We start from the raw sequence: 20,997 nt of genomic DNA, 5'->3' as shown, positions 1-20,997 counted from the left end.
TTCTTTCATTTTTATTTCATTTTCTTGCCTTCTATTCTAATTTAAAGTGCTTAGTATTTTCATTTTAAGAAATACTATAAAAAAAATTTATTTTTTTTATTTCTTACATTATCTTTCAATCTTAACAACTCAACGACTAATTTATTATAAAATATTTAAAAATTTATTACTTATCAAAGAGTTATTGTATACATAAAATATAATTTGATTATTTTGTTCTTATTAACATAAGGTTTGTTAAGCCAATGAGCTATAACTCAAATGACATAATCTCTTCGTACTCATTTAGAAATCGCATATTCGAGTCTCCTGTCTCCCTATCTTTGAAAAAAAAAAACGTAAGGTTTGTTAAATTTCATTAACTAATATACCAAAGATGTTTTAGTAGTTTTCAACTTAAAAAATTAAATGTTTACAAAATTTGACTGCCTTTTAAAAATATTTCTTTACGTATGATTTACGAAAAAAAGAAATTTATCATTTTCATTTGTATTCTTTTAAAAGCTTAAAATATGTTGCACCAAAATTTTTTTTATTCTATATATAATTTATCTAATGGTTAAGTACTGTTTTTGTCTCTAATATTTTGGGTCAAAATCAAAATCGTTCTCGACCTTTTTTCGTTATTAAAATCATCCTCAACGTTTAAAAACGCTTTAAAATCATCCTTTCCCGAATTCTTGGACCAAAATACCCTCATCATCATCATTCTCCTCTTCACCTTCCTCACCCCACCACCTCCACTGCCACCAACATTGCCGGTAAGGCTTCACCGGAGAAAAATGACGCAGCGACAACATTGCCACTGGGTTGCCATTGCCGCTACAAGGTCATCGTTGGATCACCGCTGGTTCATTGGAGAAGAGAAAGAGAGAAAAGCGATGCGAAGAAAGGAGAGATGAGTTGCTGCTGTAGGGCCGCCGTTGTTGCTGCAGAGTTGTCGCTGCTGCCGCTTGTTCATTGCAGGAGAGAGAGAGAGAGAGAGAGAGGCGAAGCGAAGGAGGCGCTACCGCCACTGGTTTATTGGAGAAGAGAGAGAAGCGATGCGAAGAAAGGGAGGGACGGGTTGCTGCTACCGCTGGGTCGCTGGTTCATCGGAGGAGAGAGAGAGAGAGAAAAGCGATGTGAAGGAGGTGCTGCTGCCGCTGGTTCATCGGAGAAGAAAGAGAGAGAAGCGATGCGAAGGAGGAAGGGGTTGCGGGTTGCCACTGCTGTCGTTGCGTTGTTTTTCGCCGGCGAAGCCTTCTTCTTCTTCTCGCCAGCAATGTTGGTGGCAATGGAAGTGGTGGGGCGAGGAAGATGAAGAGGAGAATAATGATGATGAGGGTATTTTGGTCCAAGAATTCGGGAAATGATGATTTTAAAGCGTTTTTAAACGTTGAGGATGATTTTAATAACAAAAAAATATTGGGAACGATTTTGATTTTGACCCAAGACGTTAGGGACGAAAACAGTATTTAACCCTTTATCTAATTTAATAAACAATCAACTTACAGGTACACATATAGATAATTAATCAACTATTAACATATAAGTGAAATAAAATATTGGATAATGTTTAAAAAAAATTAAGTACGATTTTAGTTTATATAATTTAACCTGAAAATTAAATTCGTCCCAAAAAAATCTTTGTTGGAATTTGTCCCTAGAATTTAATTTAATTTAAAAATCGTCCTTCTTTTAATGTTTGTTGACAAAAATGTCCATCCCTCCAATCAACAGTTCAACACACACCGACACACCTCCAGGAAGAAAGGACAGAACAAAGGGAGAGAGGTAGGAAAGGAAAAGAGAAAATGAAGGGGAAGGTGGCATTGGCGAATCAAGGTGTTGCTGCCGTCGTCGTTGTTGAAGAAAGAAGCAAGGAGATAGGTTGAGAAAGAGAAGGGACCTAAAGCAGTGAAGAATCAAAAAGGAGGGAAGAGAGAGGGACACCATGCAGAGAGGGGTTGACGGAGGCATCTTGTTGTCGCCAACCTATCTCACGATGCTGCTACTGCGGTTGTTGTGCCCCTGATTGCCGAAAAACGCGTCGGAGCTTCCAAACTCATCGGCAGCACGGCGCTTTGAGAGAGTTGAGTTAGCCAAGTGGAGTTAGCTAGTGCTGTTAGTAAACACAATTAGTTAGGCATTACTGTTAGAGTTAGCTTTTGTAATTGCAGCACGTGTTAGAAGTTAGTTATGACAGCTGGATTTACCCTTGTATATATATAGTTAAGTCTCAAGCCAAAATGCTGAGCTAGATGATTTACACTTCACAAAACCAAATCAATACAGATTCAGTTTTTCTCTCCTTCTCTCTGCTTTTTCTGTTTCTGCACTCTCAATCTTCCCTCTCCCTTTCCTCTTCTTCTTGATTGAGTCTGGTACCTCTACATGGTATCAGAGCTCAGATCTGTTATCGCAATGGCAGAAGAAAACCTAGTAACCGAGCATTCAACAAATTTGTCGCATGCAGCTCCAAATTTCACCTCCTCACTGATTTTCATGAAACTTGATGATGATAACTTCCTACAATGGAAAGATCAAGCTGAGTCTACAATTGAAGGCAACGATCTGCTTCACCACATTACAGGTGAAAGAATACCGACAAGATTCGATGGATCTGGAAGAGTAACTCAAGAATTTGCAGCTTGGAAGAGGCAAGATGCTCTATTGAAGTCCTGGCTTCTTGCTTCAATGACAAAACCGTTTACAACTCGCATGGTGGGATGCATCTACTCGTACGAAATTTGGAAAAGGTTAGAAGACCACTTCTCCTCTCAAATTAGAGCTAAGATAATGCAGCTGAAAAACAAGTTGAGTACAATTAAAATAGGCAGTTCTGTTAATGAGTATGTGTTAGCGATTAAAGGAACAATTGACGCCTTGGCCTCAGTAGGAGAACCTATGCGGGAAAGTGATTATGTCAATGCCATCTTGAATGGTTTAACTGAGGAATACAGCACAATTATCACGTCAGTGGTAGCAAGACCAGTAAGTATCACAGTTGGAGAACTAGAGGCACTCTTATTGACTCATGAAAGTATGCTGGAAAGGTTCAGAAAGTCAGACTCATTCATACAAGCAAATGTGGCCGAAGGTGGAGGATATTCCCAAGGCTACAACACAAGAGGAGGATTCAGAAATGACTATAGAGGCAGAGGGGGCAGATTAGCCAGAGGAACTCATGGAAGCAGCAATAATTTCAGATATGACAGGGGCTATTATAACGGACAAGGACAGTTCAGGTCCAACAATCACAACTACAGGTCTGATAGGAGTGACCACAATTACAAATCTGATGCTCAATTCCATGATGATGTGAGGTTTGGCAACGGTTCAAGATTTGGGAATGGCTATGATCCCAGGTTCACTAATGCTGAAGAATCAAGATTTGTGAGAGAAAGACCAGTTTGCCAAGTTTGTGATAAACTTGGACATACAGCAAAGACGTGTTGGTATAGGTATGAGAGAAATGACAGTCCGAGAGGTCAAGGTGACAGGATAAGCTCCCAGCCACTCCAAGAACCACAAGCAAATTTGAGCAACGTACTGAACACACCAGCAACATTGCAAGACCAGAATTGGTATCCAGACTCAGGTGCAACGCACCACATGACTGCTGATCAACAAAACCTGATGCAAAAGGAGAATTATGAAGGGACAGACCAGGTGGTTGTAGGAAACGGATCAGGTTTGCACATTAACCTTGTTGGAAAATCTTATTTTAAAACTGATTTGAGTAATAAAGAGTTTTTGCTACACAAGTTACTTCATGTCTCTGACATCACCAAAAACTTACTTAGTGTATATCGATTCTGCTGCGATAACAATGTTTACTTTGAATTCCACTCTAATGGCTGTTGTGTAAAATCTCAGGGAACTAGAGAGGTTGTCATACATGGAAAAGTTGAAAGAGGGATGTACAAATTTCTGAACTTCACCCCATCAAATAAGACAGCTGCCTTTATCTCAGCTGTGTCCACACCTAATCCCTTTCTTCTATGGCATAATCGATTGGGTCATGCCTCTAATAATGTCGTCTCTTCTGTTTTGAAATCATGTAATATTGTTGCTCATTTAAATAATAAAAATCTGTGTGATTCTTGTTGCATTGGCAAATCTCATGCTCTTCCTTATCCTCCTTCAACTACTGCCTATACTGCTCCTTTACAGCTAGTTTATTCAGATATTTGGGGTCCTGCACCCATTCCTGACTTGAATGGAAATTTTTACTTTGTCAATTTTGTTGATGCTTACAGCAAATTTACTTGGTTATATCTTATTAAAACTCGCTCTCAACTCAAATCTATTTTCAAGTATTTCCAACAAATGGTTGAACTGCAATTAAACTCTAAAATCAAAATATTTCAATCTGACAATGCGGTTGAATATGTGAGCCTAGCTAAAGATTTACAGGTGCAAGGGATCATGCACAGGTTCTCCTGTCCACACGAACATCAGCAGAATGGCAGTGCAGAGAGGAAACATAGGCATGTTGTGGAGAAAGCCTTAGCTATCCTGGCTGGAGCTGGCATGCCAATGCAGTATTGGGGGGAGGCCTTTGTCATGGCAATACACCTAATAAACAGGTTGCCTACTCCAGTCTTGAAAGATCAGTCACCCTTTGAGAAACTATTTGGAAAGAAGTGTGACTACTCCAGGTTGAAAACCTTTGGCTGTTTATGCTTTCCGCATTTGTGACCCTACAACAGACACAAACTTGAGTTTAGATCAGCAGCCTGTGTGTTTTTAGGCTACAGTGCAGTTCACAAGGGCTACAGATGCCTTACTCTACAAGGCAAAATAATTGTTTCCAGCAATGTAATTTTTGATGAGTCTCAATTTCCCTTCAAAACTGGAACCTTCATATCCTCCCCTAACCCAGAAAAAGCTCCATCCCATATTCATTTGTCTCCAACCATTCCACTTATCAAAAGATGTCTAACCCAGCTCCCACAACCTTCCTTGTCAAATACCTCAAACCAACTCAATCAGTCACAAACATCAGCAGCTATACAGCCTCAATTATCCTCACACTCTTTACCTACACAAGCAGCCTCAGCAACACCCTCTATCTCTAATACCTCTAGTCATTCTGCTTCCACCTTCCCTGCACCCTCAGCTCCCTCTAACACACCAATCCCAGTCCCTATTTCTGACCTAGAAGTTGTATCTGACAATCATCCAGATCTTCAAACCCTACCTCTAAACACTCACCCAATGATCACAAGGAGTAAAAATGGGGTGTTCAAACCCAAAGCTCTCCTAGCTGCTATTGAACCTAGGACAGTAAAAGATGCCTTGTCTCACCCAGCCTGGAAGGCTACTATGGATGCAGAGTATGATGCTCTAATGAAAAACCACACATGGAAGTTAGTCACTTTACCTGAAGGCAGAGAAGCTGTTGGGAGTAAATGGGTGTTTCGAGCCAAGTACAATGCAGATGGCTCCCTGCAAAAATACAAAGCTCGATTGGTAGCTCAGGGCTTTTCTCAAAGGCCTGGCTTTGACTTCACTGAGACCTACAGCCCTGTGGTAAAGCCTACCTCAATCAGAATTGTGCTCACACTAGCTCTATCCAAAAGCTGGAAAATTAGGCAACTTGATGTAAATAATGCCTTTCTGCATGGTGACTTAGCCGAGGATGTCTACATGAAACAGCCAAAGGGATATGAAGTTGGTGATGGCAGCTTAGTATGCAAGCTCACAAAGGCTCTCTATGGCTTAAAGCAGGCACCAAGGGCCTGGTATCACAAGCTGTCCACAGCCTTGCAACACTTGGGGTTTAATGCCACAAAATCTGATGTCTCTGTCTTCATCAATCTTAGGCATAACTCAGTGGTAATTGTATTGGTATATGTAGATGATATACTCATCACAGGGGACTCTGATGAAGCAGTTTCTCAAGTAATTCAGCAGTTGAACAATCGGTTTGCACTAAAGGACATGGGTGAACTGCATTATTTTCTAGGTGTTCAAGTCACTAAAACTGCTGGGGGTGGTCTAATACTCTCACAAGAGAAGTATGTCAAAGACCTACTCAAGAAGGCGGATATGGAAAATTGCAAACCATGTCAGACTCCTTTGCCTTCTTCAGTAAAGTTCTCTGCATTTGGTGGTTCAGTATTCAAAAACCCAAAGCTATACAGATCAGTGGTGGGTAGCCTGCAGTACCTAACCATCACTCGACCATAATTAGCCTATAGTGTTGGCAAGGTGTCTCAGTTCATGCAAACACCTTTAGATGAGCATTGGAAGCTAGTAAAAAGGATGCTTAGATATGTAAGTGGTACAGCAAGTTTTGGGTTACACTTGCATAAAACTACCATTCACAACATTAGAGCATACAGTGACTCTGATTGGGGAGGAGATCCGGATGACAGAAAATCCACTGGAGGCTTCTGTGTTTTTCTTGGAGAAAATCTAATTTCCTGGAGCTCAAAGAAGCAAGGTGCTGTTGCCAGGTCCAGCACTGAAGCTGAATATAGAGCTATGGCTGATCTTGTGGCTGAATTAATCTGGATTAAGGGTCTCATGATTGAGCTTCGTGCCAAACTCTCAACACCCCCTTCAATGTTCTGTGATAATCTAAGTGCTGTATTGCTTGCTGCCAATCCAATTCTGCACTCAAAGTCTAAGCACTTTGAAACTGATTTGCACTTTGTTCGAGACTATGTGTCTAAACAGGTGGTTCAAGTTAGTCATGTCCCTGGTACAGTACAACTAGCTGATGTGTTGACAAAGTCCTTGCCAAGTGCTGCGTTTCTAGAATTCAGATCTAAGCTAATGGTGGAAGACTTGAAGAAGCTCAATGTTGCTGGACTCAAACAAGAAGAGTCAAGGGAGGAAGCAGTCAAGGAGCATCCTGAAAACTCAAAAAGGAATAATGAAGCAACAGCAGAGAGACCAATCAGTAGGGGTCATGGTGGAGTTGTTCAGTTAACAAGTCTGAAGCAACAACCGAAAGGCCAATCAGCAGGGGTGATGAGAGAGTTGAGTTAGCCAAGTGGAGTTAGCTAATGCTGTTAGTAAACACAATTAGTTAGGCATTACTGTTAGAGTTAGCTTTTGTAATTGCAGCACGTGTTAGAAGTTAGTTATGACAGCTGGATTTACCCTTGTATATATAGTTAAGTCTCAAGCCAAAATGCTGAGCTAGATGATTTACAGTTCACAAAACCAAATCAATACAGATTCAGTTTTTCTCTCCTTCTCTCTGCTTTCTCTGTTTCTGCACTCTCAATCTTCCCTCTCCCTTTCCTCTTCTTCTTGATTGAGTCTGGTACCTCTACACGCTTGTCCTTGTTCTGGTCCGATATTCCATTCTGTTTCCATGTTAACTCTGTATCCAATAATCATTTTCTGTCTTTCCATTTGTTTTACTTCATTGTGAGAGGCGTTCAATTGGATGTGAGGATGTTTGGATCTGTTGGAGGAGTGTTTTTTATTGGTTGATGATGTTTGAATCTAAGATTGTCTGAGATTGTTTTGTTTTGTTGACGCTGCTGTTTTGCTTCATCTATTTTCTATAGTGTGTACAAAAATGGTGGATCTATGGAAAGAATGCAAGAAAGTGTGTTTCTGTGAAAGGGTATTTTTTTGCAAAATTTAAAAGAGTGACTACTTTAAAATCAAATTGTACCTTCGGGACCAATTCAAACGCAAAAAACTTTAGTTAAACCATAGGGATCTAAGTTTAGTGCCAGCAATTTTATTAAATTCTGGCCAGCATGTAATAAGTAAAAGAAAAGTGAGTAGTCTCATACCATTGGATGAAATCTTACACCATTAAAAACATCATTAATAGTTATTTGATGGTTACACATCTAAATCTTGGTTAACCTCTAAAAAAAACCACCCCTATCCGTTTTATTGTGATCCCTTTATGCAATGTAAGATTAAAAATAAGGGAACATCTCATGTATAAAAATGACTTTGTTGAAGTTAATACTCAAAATGGTCCTGAAATTTGACTTTCGAGGCAATTTAGCCCTTAAATTTTCAATTGACTCAAATTATACCCTGCAATTTTGAGAAATCGTATTATAAGAAGAGAAAACACGTTGAGACGGAGGAAGTTCCATTTGAAAGTTCTAAGGAAAAGAAGCCATCGAGTGAATTTGATGGTTTGGGTTTGGTGCGGCCTATTCCGGCTAAAGGGGCAACCTTCCAATCTAGTGATAACAAAGTTCCATTGGAGATTAAGAAATTGAGCCAACAGCAAAGTAATGCAGGGAGTGTCAATAAAAATATTCTGAAAAAGCCAATAAAGGTAAAGTGGACTTGTCTGTGTAAGTTGCACTACAGGAGAAGTCGCAAAGATATGTGAAATTACCATTATAATTGTATATTTTTGACAATCTTATTTCGTTGTCTTATTAAAGCAACGAGAAGCGGAAGTACCTTGTTTAACCTTTTCTTTTTTGGTGTGTGTGCATGCGTGTATCTTGAAGGGGAGTCTGCACTAATTCATCAATCAGAATTATCATGGGATGCCACTTTGAACTCAGCATCATACTTCAAAATTGGTGAGACTACTACGATTTGGGGGAATTGGGATTGCGCTAGATTTTATGTTCAAATTATGTGGAGTTAAATTGATGTCTTGAAAATTTTGGCCATGTCATCTAACCGTTACGGTGCCACTTGTCATTTAAAATTGTCAAGTCAGCTTTTCAGTGACGAAAAACGTCGGAAGAGTCAAATTGAAGCACGAGTCAAGATTTCAGAATATAATTTGAATAAATTAAAAGTTTAAGGACTAAATTACGTCGGGGTCAAATTTCAGGGCCATTTCGAGTATTAACTCGACTTTGTTGCTTCCTATTATGCCAGTATTTTAAATAAGAGGTGATATTTCACCGTAGCATCTGGCATTATAAAGTCTCGCAGAAAGGAAAAAAAAAAGTAACTCATTTTTCACCGAATAATACAACTACCGTACATATTGCCTACAATTTTTGTCTTACAAGATACCATCCAATATAGTAACTCATTGCACTGTATTATTATCATTCATATGATATAAATAGAACAAAAAATAATGCTTAGCAAAGATATTTCTCAATAATTGGGGGGTGGAGGTTGGTTTAAGGACAAATCCAAAAATTTTAACATGGGACCAAATTTTAGATGAATTTTTTAATTGTTATTTTTTATTATAATTTTCATTACATAAAAGTAATTTATATATATATATATATATATATATATATATATATATTAAAAAATAACACCTACGATATACAATGTAATTACTAAAACATAACGATCTAAATCATTATTAATATTCTATATAATAATATAATATTAAATTTGTTAATATTTTAATATTATTTAAAAATAAATAAATTTTTTTAAAATAAATATAGAGATAAGTATATAAAAACTAATTTGAAAAGTATAAAAGTTTTGAGTTTATGATATTATATTGATTAATTAAAATTTATTAGTAAATGAAACAATTAGAGATCTAAACTCATCAGGTGGTTCTTTGAAATTCTAGGGTTCTTTTTCCAAACTAGTGGCAATTGAGAACAAATAAGGCACATCCGTGAAGTCCCACTTCAGCTGATAAAGTTCCCTGAGTTGTTATGACTTGCTTTCCACTCCAAACTTCCGTGCCGTGGCAGGAAGTGATGCTTGTTCTATCACCAAAAGCATTACCCAGAGACGATGTCTTTGTACTTATCACTGTCTTTTGTTCACTTAAATTGAAGAAAGCAACATACACTTCACCTAAACACGTATATAAAGTAAGGAATTAAGACTCTATTAAATGCTTGAATGATATATTGATTATTGAGATTCATCTAAAGTGTTGGTTGGCAATTCACCTCTTCTTCCTTTTGCAATCCAAGAGCGAATCCCACCAGGACTAATACCATCTGCATGAATGACCAATTAGAAAGTGGTATCCAATTGAGAAATGTTTATAATTTTACAGTTTTACCTTTGGCAGATTCTGCTATTGCACACAGACCGGAGTAACTGTTTACCATGGTCCCATTTGGATTCAGCTTCCACATCTGTTGGAACACTGGATAGATCAGCTTTCAATAGAATCTATACATATATCAATCAACAAAATACAAATTGGGGCAATGCAGGCTTCTATACTTATTTCTAGAGATTAAGGGCCACATGCAAATCTTGTATGTGAAATATGGAGTGAAGCATACCTGATTTGCATCCCATCTGCAAGGAGAAAATGTACCACTCTTGAACTCCTTAGAAGTAAGCTTTTGTTTTGGGGAAGCATCCAAGCAGAATTTCATTTCGTTGGTTGCAACCAAATGATGTTTACCCCGATAGTCCTCTTGATGCGTACTCTCGCCATCTCTGTATCGGTAATATAACAAGCTATATTGTTAATGACGAAAAACAAATAATAGAATAAGTAGTATATGGAACAGAGAAGGATAAAGTATGATTACAATTTGAACTGAAATTCTCTCTTGTGTACACAGAAAGGAGGCTGAAGCTGGTTTTCTAAACTTCTTTTCCAACAGATTCTTTCAAGATCTTCATTGAGACTTTCAACAGACCAACCCCTTGCCTTTGTTTCACTGCAGCCAATGAGACTTAATGCATGTGTATATGATGGTTTCCCTCCTCTCTTGGATCTTCTTTTCTTCACTCTAAGATGATGGTCTTTATGATTCAAGTTCTCCGAACTTGTGATGCCAGGAAACTGTTATTGGAATAAAAGGGATATGAATCATTATAAGCTCTTATTATGCCAAACATGCCTATTAATGCAACATAGAACTAAGATGGCTCACATGCCTCCCTGTTACTTGAGCTGAAAGAATTAATTTCCAGCAGGATAGGATTCGTGATAAGACTATATGTGACAATATCAATACTCCGCAGATCTCCACCATACATGAGGGGCGACTTGGCCATGGACCACAATGTCATCTGTGAGAGAAGAATACATTCATTATAATCTATGAATACACATTAAATAGGTCTATGAATTTATTTGAAGTGATTCAGTTGTCCATTTTAGTTTTATATAAACCTGTGTCCTCTTCTCTTCTAGATTGAGTTTACTAAACCTGTGTGGACCTTGATTGGAACCTACAAGAAAATAGAGGGGGAAGTAAATTTTTAATTCACATTCCAATAAGCCTTAAATACAGAAATCTCTTGGCAATTCATTCACAGTATGAGGGTCATCATATTCATTCTGCACAGAGAAAGTAGCAGCCTAGTACTGTTACCTGGATCAGTTAGCCATCCGAATGGTAGCATGTCCAAATCAGGCCATGAATTCCCATTTAAACCTTTTGCTCCTATCATACTAGCTGCAGCTAAATCCCTGATTCAAAATTAAGTGAACTCGAGTTACATAATATGGTGATGGCTAACAGAACCCAGTAAGAGAAGCTGCATAATTGCAAAACATTCTGAATACCAAAACAAATATATATTGAACAGAAATAAATGCTAAAAACTTAATCACCTTGATATATCAAAATGAGATTTGACATCATCCCAGTTATCCCAGTCATCTCCTGTTATACGATACATGTTTACTAGCCCACTGACATCCTTGGCCAATGCTGGTGTCACACTAGTTCCAGGAGATAGAGAATATACAATGGGATGGTTAAGCTCCCGGAGAACCTGGCATGACGGGTCATATGTAAGTTTGCCAACAAATCTTTGTCAAAATATTCGAAATCTCAGAGATGAGTAGGAGGAAGAAAGCACAGTAAGTGTGGAGCGGAAACTTCTTATACCCCTGATACATAGGTTATTTCATTTAAATCCAAGTCAGCACCAAACACACAATCATGTTTCACTGCAAGGAAATCAGAAAATCTATCAAAATTGCAGCCAGAGGATAGGTAAAAAATGCTCAGAAGCTAAAATAAATAATGCAACATATATCGCCTTTTTTTCACTATTATTTTAAGTATGAGCAAGAATTAATGTGTGAATAAATAATCATTCAATTCGTGACAGCTACACTTATTTGTAAAAGTATAGAAGGAATTGAAAAGAAACAAAGCTGTCAGCTAAGTTTGGAGTGTTGCCCAAGGAAGTATATGTGTGGATTTCATCTCAACTTGCATTGCTAATTGGCAATTAGTAAAATACAATTACTGCCTCTACATTCCTAAGTTTTAAGGGGTAAAAAAGGTACTATTTCTTCTCTTATGCAAACTAAGGTGAAGATAGTGTTGCAAATTATAAATTATTTAAAATAATAGTGATTGTTGTCTATGAATGCATGTTGTGGTAATTAGATCTTAGTAAGCAGGATATGAAAAGTAGTCTAAGTACCAAAATCAACACCCCATGCAGCATACTGCTCATAAAGGGATCTCAAAAAGGCCCTCCCAGCCCCCAACTGTGTATTCACACTCATGAAACCATGAGACATCCATGCACAAGCCCTTCCCGGCAATGCTATGTCTTTTGCATGCCATACTCGACCAGACTCTTGATAAGCACCCCCCTAAGCAGTTGCAAGAGGAAAGAAACAGCAAGAAAATTTAGATTATGATGTAAAGTAGCCCCATATTCTGCCTGTAATGTTGTATTTTTTATAACGAAATAAAGAGATCTTCAAGTTTTCGCAGAAATACAAAGCAATACCTTTGTTGTGTCTAGGATAGGGGTGTTTGCATTGACTGCTTGTGTGCTTATCCCTCTCATAACATGAATTCCGAACATCAAACCCATGTTATGTACTTTATTGGCTACTTCACTGAATCCCTTCCCACCTGTGGACGAAGGCCACCTTCCGGGGTCAGGGATCATCCTCCCCCACTCATCAATCACATCAAATCCAAGAGAATTCGAATTAGCACCTTGGACATTCTTCCTATACCAGAGGTAATCCACAACAACATACTACAAGGATTGCGATAAATTAAAGAAGTAAGCCTATATCCAATGAAAGTACTAGTAACATGGCTAACAACTAACATGTTCAAATTATGCATAAGATCAGTTAAATAGGTCCTTGCAGTATCCATACCTTGTATCCATGAGCTTTGAGGCTCCGAGAAACTATTCCAGCATTCTGTAAGAATTCTTCTTCAGAAACTGTCCAGCCAAAGGAATCGTATGAATTCCAACCTCTTGGTGGGAAGCTAGCTTTCTGTAGGTAAGTTTCAGACACATTTCGAGATGACACACTGAAATCACACATTCAGAAACATTATGTTGCACCTTGGATATGATTGAACAACATAAGCTTCAATCTGATATAGTTACCATTCTTTTCAGATTAATAAATTCTACATCCAAACTAACATTAAGTGAATTCAGTTGGTATAAGTTGAATGAACAATGAAGTGTCATTGCTATACTCTAACTTGATCTGAATTCTGGGCACAGATCCAGAAACCAATGTGAACCAGCCCCAGTGCAGGAAATGGCAATGTTCAGAAAGAGCAAAAAACACTTGGAAAAAAAAAGAAAAAGAAAATGGAACTCAGGCTTATGTTTCCAATGTCCAAAATGTAGCATCAAGAACCACACAAGTAAAACTCAGAATCAACTAAAGAATAGCAAGAGAAAAAGAAGACAAAGAAGATTCCATGGTTATATACCTCTGAGCACAGAGAGCAAGGAGGAGAGGGCAGAGAGAGACGAGTGACACTAAGAAACAGTTCATGATTGCTGGTACTGCTGTTCCACCAAACAAGAGTTCCCACACAGTTAAATACTAATAAAATCTCCAACTTTATTGTACACTAGTGAATAACGAAATAGGCATATCAGGTAAAATATAATAATGAGGCCTAGTTGAGTTGTCAACCACACAAACACACAACACAAAAGAACAACAGCACAAGATAATGAGAGAATTGGAGAATTCAAATATCAATTACCAATAACCAAATTGCTAGAAGATTATAAACATTTTAATATGATAACTCATATTAAGTATTTAAGATAAGTGCAAATCAAATTCATCAATGCTAATAAGAGTAAAAAGATTATAGAAGATTATAAAAATGACTAATTTTTTTCAGATATAGAAAGAATGGGTAGATAATGCATAATTATTAGAAGGATTGATATTTCTCTTTAATATTGAGTTAATTTTTTTTATTATTAAATAAATCAAACGGTCAGATTTTTATTAAGGAAAGAAGAGAAAAATGAATTATGAGAGTCCAATTTGGATGAGGATCAGATTTATGGCATTATAAAAACTTTAAAAGTTCAAGAACACAAATTTGACTCTTAGATTTATGTTTTAAATAGCAAATCTATTAGTTCAATTTATGTCTTTGATAAACATCTTATACTCCAACAAGGCAACAACATTGCAAAACATCATTATCTCTTCAATATCAAAATTAAAAAGTGTATAAAAATTATACCAAATTTAACATTAAATTACAAAAAAAAAATAATTATTATTTGAGGCTAGAGTTCATCATAATTATATCATTATATGTTGGTATGTTTATTAAGTACTAAAATAAGTTGCAAATTTACCAGACTAAAATCTTGTAGAGATATTAATTAGAGTTGATTAGAAAGTAATTAGGAAAATTAACATATTCAAAGCATTATATGCAATAGTATCAAGTGAAGTTTATGAGAAATATGAACTTAGATAATCATTGTAGTATTGTTCTTCTTTCTAATATATGGCTATTTTATCGTTATTAAAATTGTTGTTGAAGTGTTTGAGTGAGTAAGGAATTGTTGGACCAATCGATAGTTGGGTTAATAATTCCTTACAGATAAGGGTGACGCTTATCTTGTATTTTACCTGAACACAGTTGTGGGGTTGTTCCTAGTGGCAGTGGTGTTGCACATTGTTGTCCCTTTGTCGTTACGCTCGCTCCTTGAAATTCACCGATCACCACCACTTCACCGCACGACACTTGTTTGCGTTACGAAGTTGTAAATTGTAATTGAAACAAGAGTAAACGTACACGTTCCGCTCCCACTTTGACTTCTACGATTAACTCACCCCATTAATCATTCGTATACGAACAAACGAATCTTCAGAATTTGGATAAACTGCATGTAGAGGGAAACAACCAATGCGCACGTGTGTCAGTTGGCATCCACCACTATGGTTCATACATCACTAACTAGTAACTAGTTATGGGCATTTTGGACTTGGACCGAAAGAAATTCACTTTTTGTTCTTGATCTGTGGTGGCTTAGAGAGAAGAGGGGAAAGAGCGATAGATGGGAAAAAATGTTACTATAGATAGTTGTTGGAGACTGTCGGTTTCTGAGAGGGATTCTTCTTGAACAGATTGCATACGATGGACTCTTTCTTACCATACAAATGTACATTATTTTTATGTATACTATTTAAAAGTTTAAATTCTTGGTGTTTTTTTTTTTAAATTATAGAGACTAATAATTTTTAGTATTTTTTATTATTAAATTATTTTTAATATTAATATAAATTATATTAATTTATGTGTATACATTTTATGAAAATATATGTAAATTATATTTTTTTTATGTAAAATTTTTATAAATATATATAAATTATTATTGAATAATATTTATTAAATATGTAATATTATTTTTTTTAATTTACAATAATATTATAAAAAAATTTTAAATATATTTAATATATTAATATTTTAATAATTTTAACTATTAATTTTAATTAATATATATTATATATAATTTTTTAGTTAAAATTAATAATTAAAATTATTACAACACTGTTTGTATTTGATACACTTAAAATTTTTTTAATATTGTATTTTAATTAATAAAAAATAATAAAAATTAATCCATGACAAGATTTTGCTTCACACGAGAGGATTCTGACATGTGGATTTGTGAGATGAGGTGTTTGAATGAACATGACATCATGTGCTTCATCCCTAGCAGGTACATGTCAGATTCCTAGATATACGAGTAAATCTTAAACTATTATTTCTGACGCTTTTTACTTTTAATATTGCAAAAAGACACCACTTATATAAAGATATAAAGATGGTAAAAATAAATTTTGTTAAATTATTTATTTAATCATAATTAAAAAATATGTTTTAAAAAAAATTAATAATAAAAATATAAATTATGAATAATATTAAATTAATTAATAAATTAAAAATTTTAAGAGAAGAAATAATTAAATTATTTAAATTAATATACCAAAATTAATTATTCTAATTAACATCAATTTAAATTATCCTAAATTTTTTAAATTGATACAAAATATTTTTTAAAAGAATCTCAAATTTACAATAAATTTTATTTTAAAAATTCAAAAATAAATAAAAATTGTTACACAAAAATAAAATAATTAACAATAAAAAATCATAAATTAAATATAGATCTACAAAAATAAAATAAAAATTATTAAAAGAAATATAAAAAATGTAAATAAAAATTTAACTGGTAAAACAATTTTTTAATAAAATTTTGGGTTAAGTACGATTTTGGTCTCTAAGGTATAGACCAATAATTCTTTTTTGCATACAAAATATTCTCTAAAATTTAACTTAGTTTTAAAATTGTCTACCTTAGGAACCAAAATCGTACTTAACCCTAAAATTTTTATTACAAATTTAAATTTTAAACAAATTAAAAAATTGGTATCAAAGCTAAAATAACAATTTCAAGAATATACAACAACACTTTTTAATAATGACAACATTTTTAATCTATGTCACGTATAAAAAATCCAATACATAATAATCTAGTCAATAGACGAGATCAAATGTTCTTATTTAAAGGCGTTTTAAACATTTTTACCTAAATCTCCACCATAAAAAAAACTGTGTCTTGTCGTATTATTAAATGAAGGATGTATTACGAAATGATAAAAAAAATAATTAAAAAAATTTGAGAGTTAAATTTATGTTTATAATTTTTTATTTTTTAAAATTAAAAATTTAAGCATCAAATTTGTATTTATAATTTTTTATTATTTTAAAATTCAAAATTTGACCTCTCAATTTATATATCTATAAAATTTTATCATAAGATATGACCTCCTAGATTTTTTATCTCCATATTAAAAAAAAAAAAACACTTAACCTACCTATATCAATAGATAATACACCATGTTGGTCCATTTCTAAAACCTAATTTTGCAGGTAAACCTTTAAAATGTTGACATATTTATTATTACAAATAAACGAAATTAACTCTATATCAAAATTGTTATTTTTATCACACACAAATCATCTTTAACTCGAGTTTGACAAAGTGTTTTGGAAAAGTATTTATATTTTTTAAAATTATAAATGCTTTATTTCATATTTAATAAATAAAGAGATAAGTATGGTTTTGGTTCCAAAAATTTTGCGCTAGAATCGAATTCGTCTCTCTTCTAATTTTTGATTTAGAATCGTCCTTAATGTTTTTTTTTTGTATTAAAATCGTCCTTTTAATTTTTTTGGACTAAAATACCTTCACCACTACCAACACAATTACCTCTTCCACCACCACCACCAACACTACCGCCACAACCACCGCCACAACCAGCACCACCAACACCACCAACACAACCACCACCACCACCAACACAAACACCACCACCAACCAACACCACCACTAAATTCAGAAATCAACAAAACCAACAATTCAGAAATCAAATCAGATTCAACAAGAACAAAACCAACAATGATTCAACAAATCAAATCAGATTCAACAAATCAAGAAGCAGAAGAAGCAGAAGGCGAAGTAGAAACAGAGATCCAAGAAGCAGAGGCGGCGAGGAGCAGCAAAGCGGAAGCCGACGACGACGAGGAGGTCACGGCGGCGACGACGAGGAGGGCGAGGCGCGAGGGCACGGCGACGACGCGAGGGCGAGGCGGTGACGACGAGGGCGAGGAGCGGCATCGGCGAGGAGCGGGGCGGCGACGACCCCTTCTCTCCCCCTCCTCCCTGTTTCTCGGCCCCCCTTTCTTTCTCTCCCCACCCCCCGCTTCTCTGTATCCCTTTCTCTCCTTTCTTTCGGTGACGGTGACGGTGACGGCGACGACAGCTCCAAGCTTCGTCGGCGCCGGCGCCGTCCCCCTCCCCCTCTTCCCTCCCCTCCCCTCCCCTCGTATACCCCCCCCCCCAAAAATGCGTTTTCTTCCCCCCGCCCCCTTCCAACATGCGTTACACGCGGTTTTTTTTATTTTATAATTTTTATTATTAAAATAGGAATAGGGGTAGTTTAGAAATAATATAAAAAATTTTATTAAAAATGATGATTTTAATACGAAAAAAAACATTAAGAACGATTCTAAATCGAAAATTAGAAGAGGGACGAATTCAATTCTAGCGCAAAACTTTTGAGACCAAAACCATACTTATCCCATAAATAAAAAAAGTTATGGACTTCAAAAATTTAAAAGTACTAAAAGAAATACTTTCTAAAGAAATCAAAAGATTTTATTTATTTTCATTATGATCATTTTAAATTTTAAAAAGTATTTTATTAAATAAAATTATTGTTAGATCACCGAAAAAACTATAATTATTGTTGTTTGTATTTATTTATTTAAAACTACTTTTAATATGATTTATTAAACATAAGCGTTACAAATTTTAAAAAAGTTATTTTTTAGAAAACCAATTTAATAAATTACTAATAAAAAATAAAATTTGTATCAAAGCAAATTTTAATGGATAGAAATTAATTTTTTATTCATAGATGAATTTATTAACCTTCTCAATTTTTATTAATAAGCATAATAATTTAATCTCAAAATTAGATAGTGTTTATTACTGTTCTACTCCAAATATGTACCTCTCTTTGTTTTTGTTTTTGTTAAGCTCCCAATTAAGATTGTTTGATTTTAAAGAAAAGGCAAATACTATAGTCTAGAAGGAAAATTTTTTCTACACATATAAAAGACACGTGTAAAAAAATGAGGTTGTTATAGTAGTACAGTTGTCTAATAAAAAATTATAGAATGTGATGTGTGACTTCATTTAAAAAGGACAAACACTGTGTGTATTGCAGGAGTGGAATATATGAATAGTGATGATTAGTAAAAGGGAGATTCTATTATGCTGAATCCATTTCCTTTCTTTACATGCTGATGACAAATGGAGTGGCTACCGCAATGACACGCGTTGAGAGAGACTGCCCAGGAAAGCTAGCTTTCTGCTTTGCAACAGAGTATGGGTCCCACACACTTTTATTTGTCGGTTACTTTTCAGGTGTTTATGTTTCTAACTTTGGATTAAGTAAGGTGTTAATTATTTTTGTAATTAAGGTTAGTAGTTGTTGCAAAAATGTGATGGGTTATTTTACAAAAAAAGGGGTTTGAGTTTAGCCAAAAAAGGCCTTTGTCTTATTACTAATAATGGATGAACGGCGGACTAAGCACGGCAATACCTGGAACACTCAACTCAACGACGGTGACGGTGCAGGCCTCCACGGCAGACCGTGAAATCCTCAGGCGACCAGAGTGGGATCACCGTCGGGGTCAGCACATGGGCGACGCGCGACAAACAGCCGTTTGACACGTTCCGGCGGTGGACGAAGAAGGCTTCTTCAGGTTCGGCAGCGTGGAAGATGTGAGGACCTAGTCACTACCTGACAAATGACACCTCCGTAGAAGCTAGGGTTTTCTTTGTCATTTAGGATATCCCTTTCTTGACCCTCTACTAAGATTTCGTTTTCTATTTCTTAGTATTGTTGCCTCCTCCTTTTTTTTTTTTTTTTTAAAAAAATCCACTTCAACAAAATTAGAGAAATTACAATCAACATTCTGATATCCTTTGTTTTTGTTATAGGCCATACTATGTATAGCAATAATTTTTACTGATTATTTAATTTTATGATTATTTATTTTCATAGCCTTCGTATTTTTATTCTAATTTATTTTTATAATATTTTTTTTATTTTTTTCCCCCTCATATTTATGTTTTTTATTTTTATTTGTATTTTCATTCACTTATTTATGTTAATTGAAATTATTAATAATTTAGAAAAAATAAAAATTATAAATGTAGTAATAAGAAAACCGAGTAATAAAATAACCGGAAGTACCGTACTCTCTACGATACAAATAAATAAAGGTGATTGTTATTGACAATTTATTTTTAAAAAATGCTCTTTAATTTTGTAAAAAAAAAAAATTAACACTTCATTTTCAATTCAAAAATTATATTATCACTATCTTTTATCTTGCCAATAAATATAGTCACAATTTTAATTATTAAATTATACATTATTATAGACTTTTTATTTATGATATTTTTATTTAAGACTTTTCAGCAAAACAAAAAATTTTGTAACATGATAAATATACCTCTTTTTTTTTTTGAGTCAATCTAATCCAATCTTTTTTTTGGTGGTCTTACAATCCACTATTAGTAATAAGACAAAGGCTTTTTTTTTTGCTAAACCCAAACTCTTTTTTTGTAAAATAACCCATCACATTTTTGCAACAACTACCAACCTTAATTACAAAAAAAATTAACACCTTACCTAATCCAACGTTAGAAACATAAACACCTGAAAAGTAACCGATAAATAAAAGTGTGTGAGACCCATATTCTGTTGCAAAGCAGAAAACTAGCTTTCCTGGGCAGTCTCTCTCAACGCGTGTCATTGCAGCAGCCACTCCATTTATCATCAGCATGTAAAGAAGGGAAATGGGTTCAGCATAGTAGAATCTCCCTTAGTAAAATCATTTTGCTGTGTAAGTAAAAATAATTAAATTAGGATTATTATGTTAATATAAGGGATAAGTATTATTTTGGTCTCTAACGTTGAGGGTCAGAATCGAAATTGTCCCTGGTATAATTTTGAATTTAAAATCATTTTTAATGTTACATTTCATTTTAAAATCGTCTTTCTTAATAATTTTTTTTTAAATGACAAAAATACCCCCTTTTTTTTCACCATTTCATTCTTCTTCTTTTTCCAGAATAACAAATTCTTTTTCCGTTAACAAATTCTTGTTGCCATTAACACACTCAAGATTCAGCCATTCAACCTTCTTCCTCTTGGTATCTCACTTCATTCATTCATTTTGTTTCAATCACACTCATATTCATTATTGGTATCTCACTTTTACTCTGCAATCTGCATGTTCTAAA

At 34.8% G+C, this 20,997-nt stretch overlaps 1 protein-coding gene across 2 annotated transcripts; it reads right to left on the bottom strand.

The window, feature by feature from the left end:
- Nucleotides 1-9,386: 9,386 nt before the first annotated feature.
- On the bottom strand, nucleotides 9,387-15,251 carry LOC107631699 (uncharacterized). 2 transcript variants are annotated; one of them, XM_016335223.3, is made up of 15 exons: nucleotides 14,738-15,251; nucleotides 13,560-13,638; nucleotides 12,983-13,142; nucleotides 12,598-12,855; nucleotides 12,283-12,457; nucleotides 11,736-11,797; nucleotides 11,456-11,619; nucleotides 11,214-11,311; nucleotides 11,012-11,070; nucleotides 10,774-10,908; nucleotides 10,422-10,678; nucleotides 10,167-10,326; nucleotides 9,938-10,013; nucleotides 9,822-9,872; nucleotides 9,387-9,723 (listed from the first exon to the last, which is right to left on the bottom strand). In XM_016335223.3, the coding sequence occupies exons 2-15, from the start codon at nucleotides 13,622-13,624 to the stop codon at nucleotides 9,506-9,508; spliced, it is 1,938 nt and encodes a 645-aa protein (XP_016190709.1). In that variant the 5' UTR covers nucleotides 13,625-13,638; nucleotides 14,738-15,251; the 3' UTR covers nucleotides 9,387-9,505. The 2 variants fall into 2 exon arrangements, with proteins under 2 accessions (XP_016190709.1, XP_020975479.1); XM_021119820.2 differs by having other exon boundaries at nucleotides 13,560-13,635; nucleotides 14,738-15,167.
- Between the last annotated feature and the right edge of the window lie 5,746 nt (nucleotides 15,252-20,997).

This window comes from Arachis ipaensis, chromosome B3 (assembly GCF_059453495.1).
Source record: "Arachis ipaensis isolate K30076 ecotype BB chromosome B3, ASM5945349v1, whole genome shotgun sequence".
NCBI lineage: Eukaryota > Viridiplantae > Streptophyta > Magnoliopsida > Fabales > Fabaceae > Arachis > Arachis ipaensis.
The sequence above is the reverse complement of the archived record's forward strand: the minus strand, read 5'-3'. Positions and strand labels throughout refer to the sequence as shown.

Excerpts from the sequence above, each read along its gene's own strand:
- LOC107631699 (XM_016335223.3), bottom strand. The coding sequence starts at position 13,624 with ATGAACTGTTTCTTAGTGTCACTCGTCTCTCTCTGCCCTCTCCTCCTT. Across the intron at positions 13,143-13,559 it reads CTTGCTCTCTGTGCTCAGAG|TGTGTCATCTCGAAATGTGT; the intron begins GTATATAACCAT and ends GTGTGATTTCAG. Across the intron at positions 9,724-9,821 it reads GATTGCAAAAGGAAGAAGAG|GTGAAGTGTATGTTGCTTTC; the intron begins GTGAATTGCCAA and ends ATACGTGTTTAG.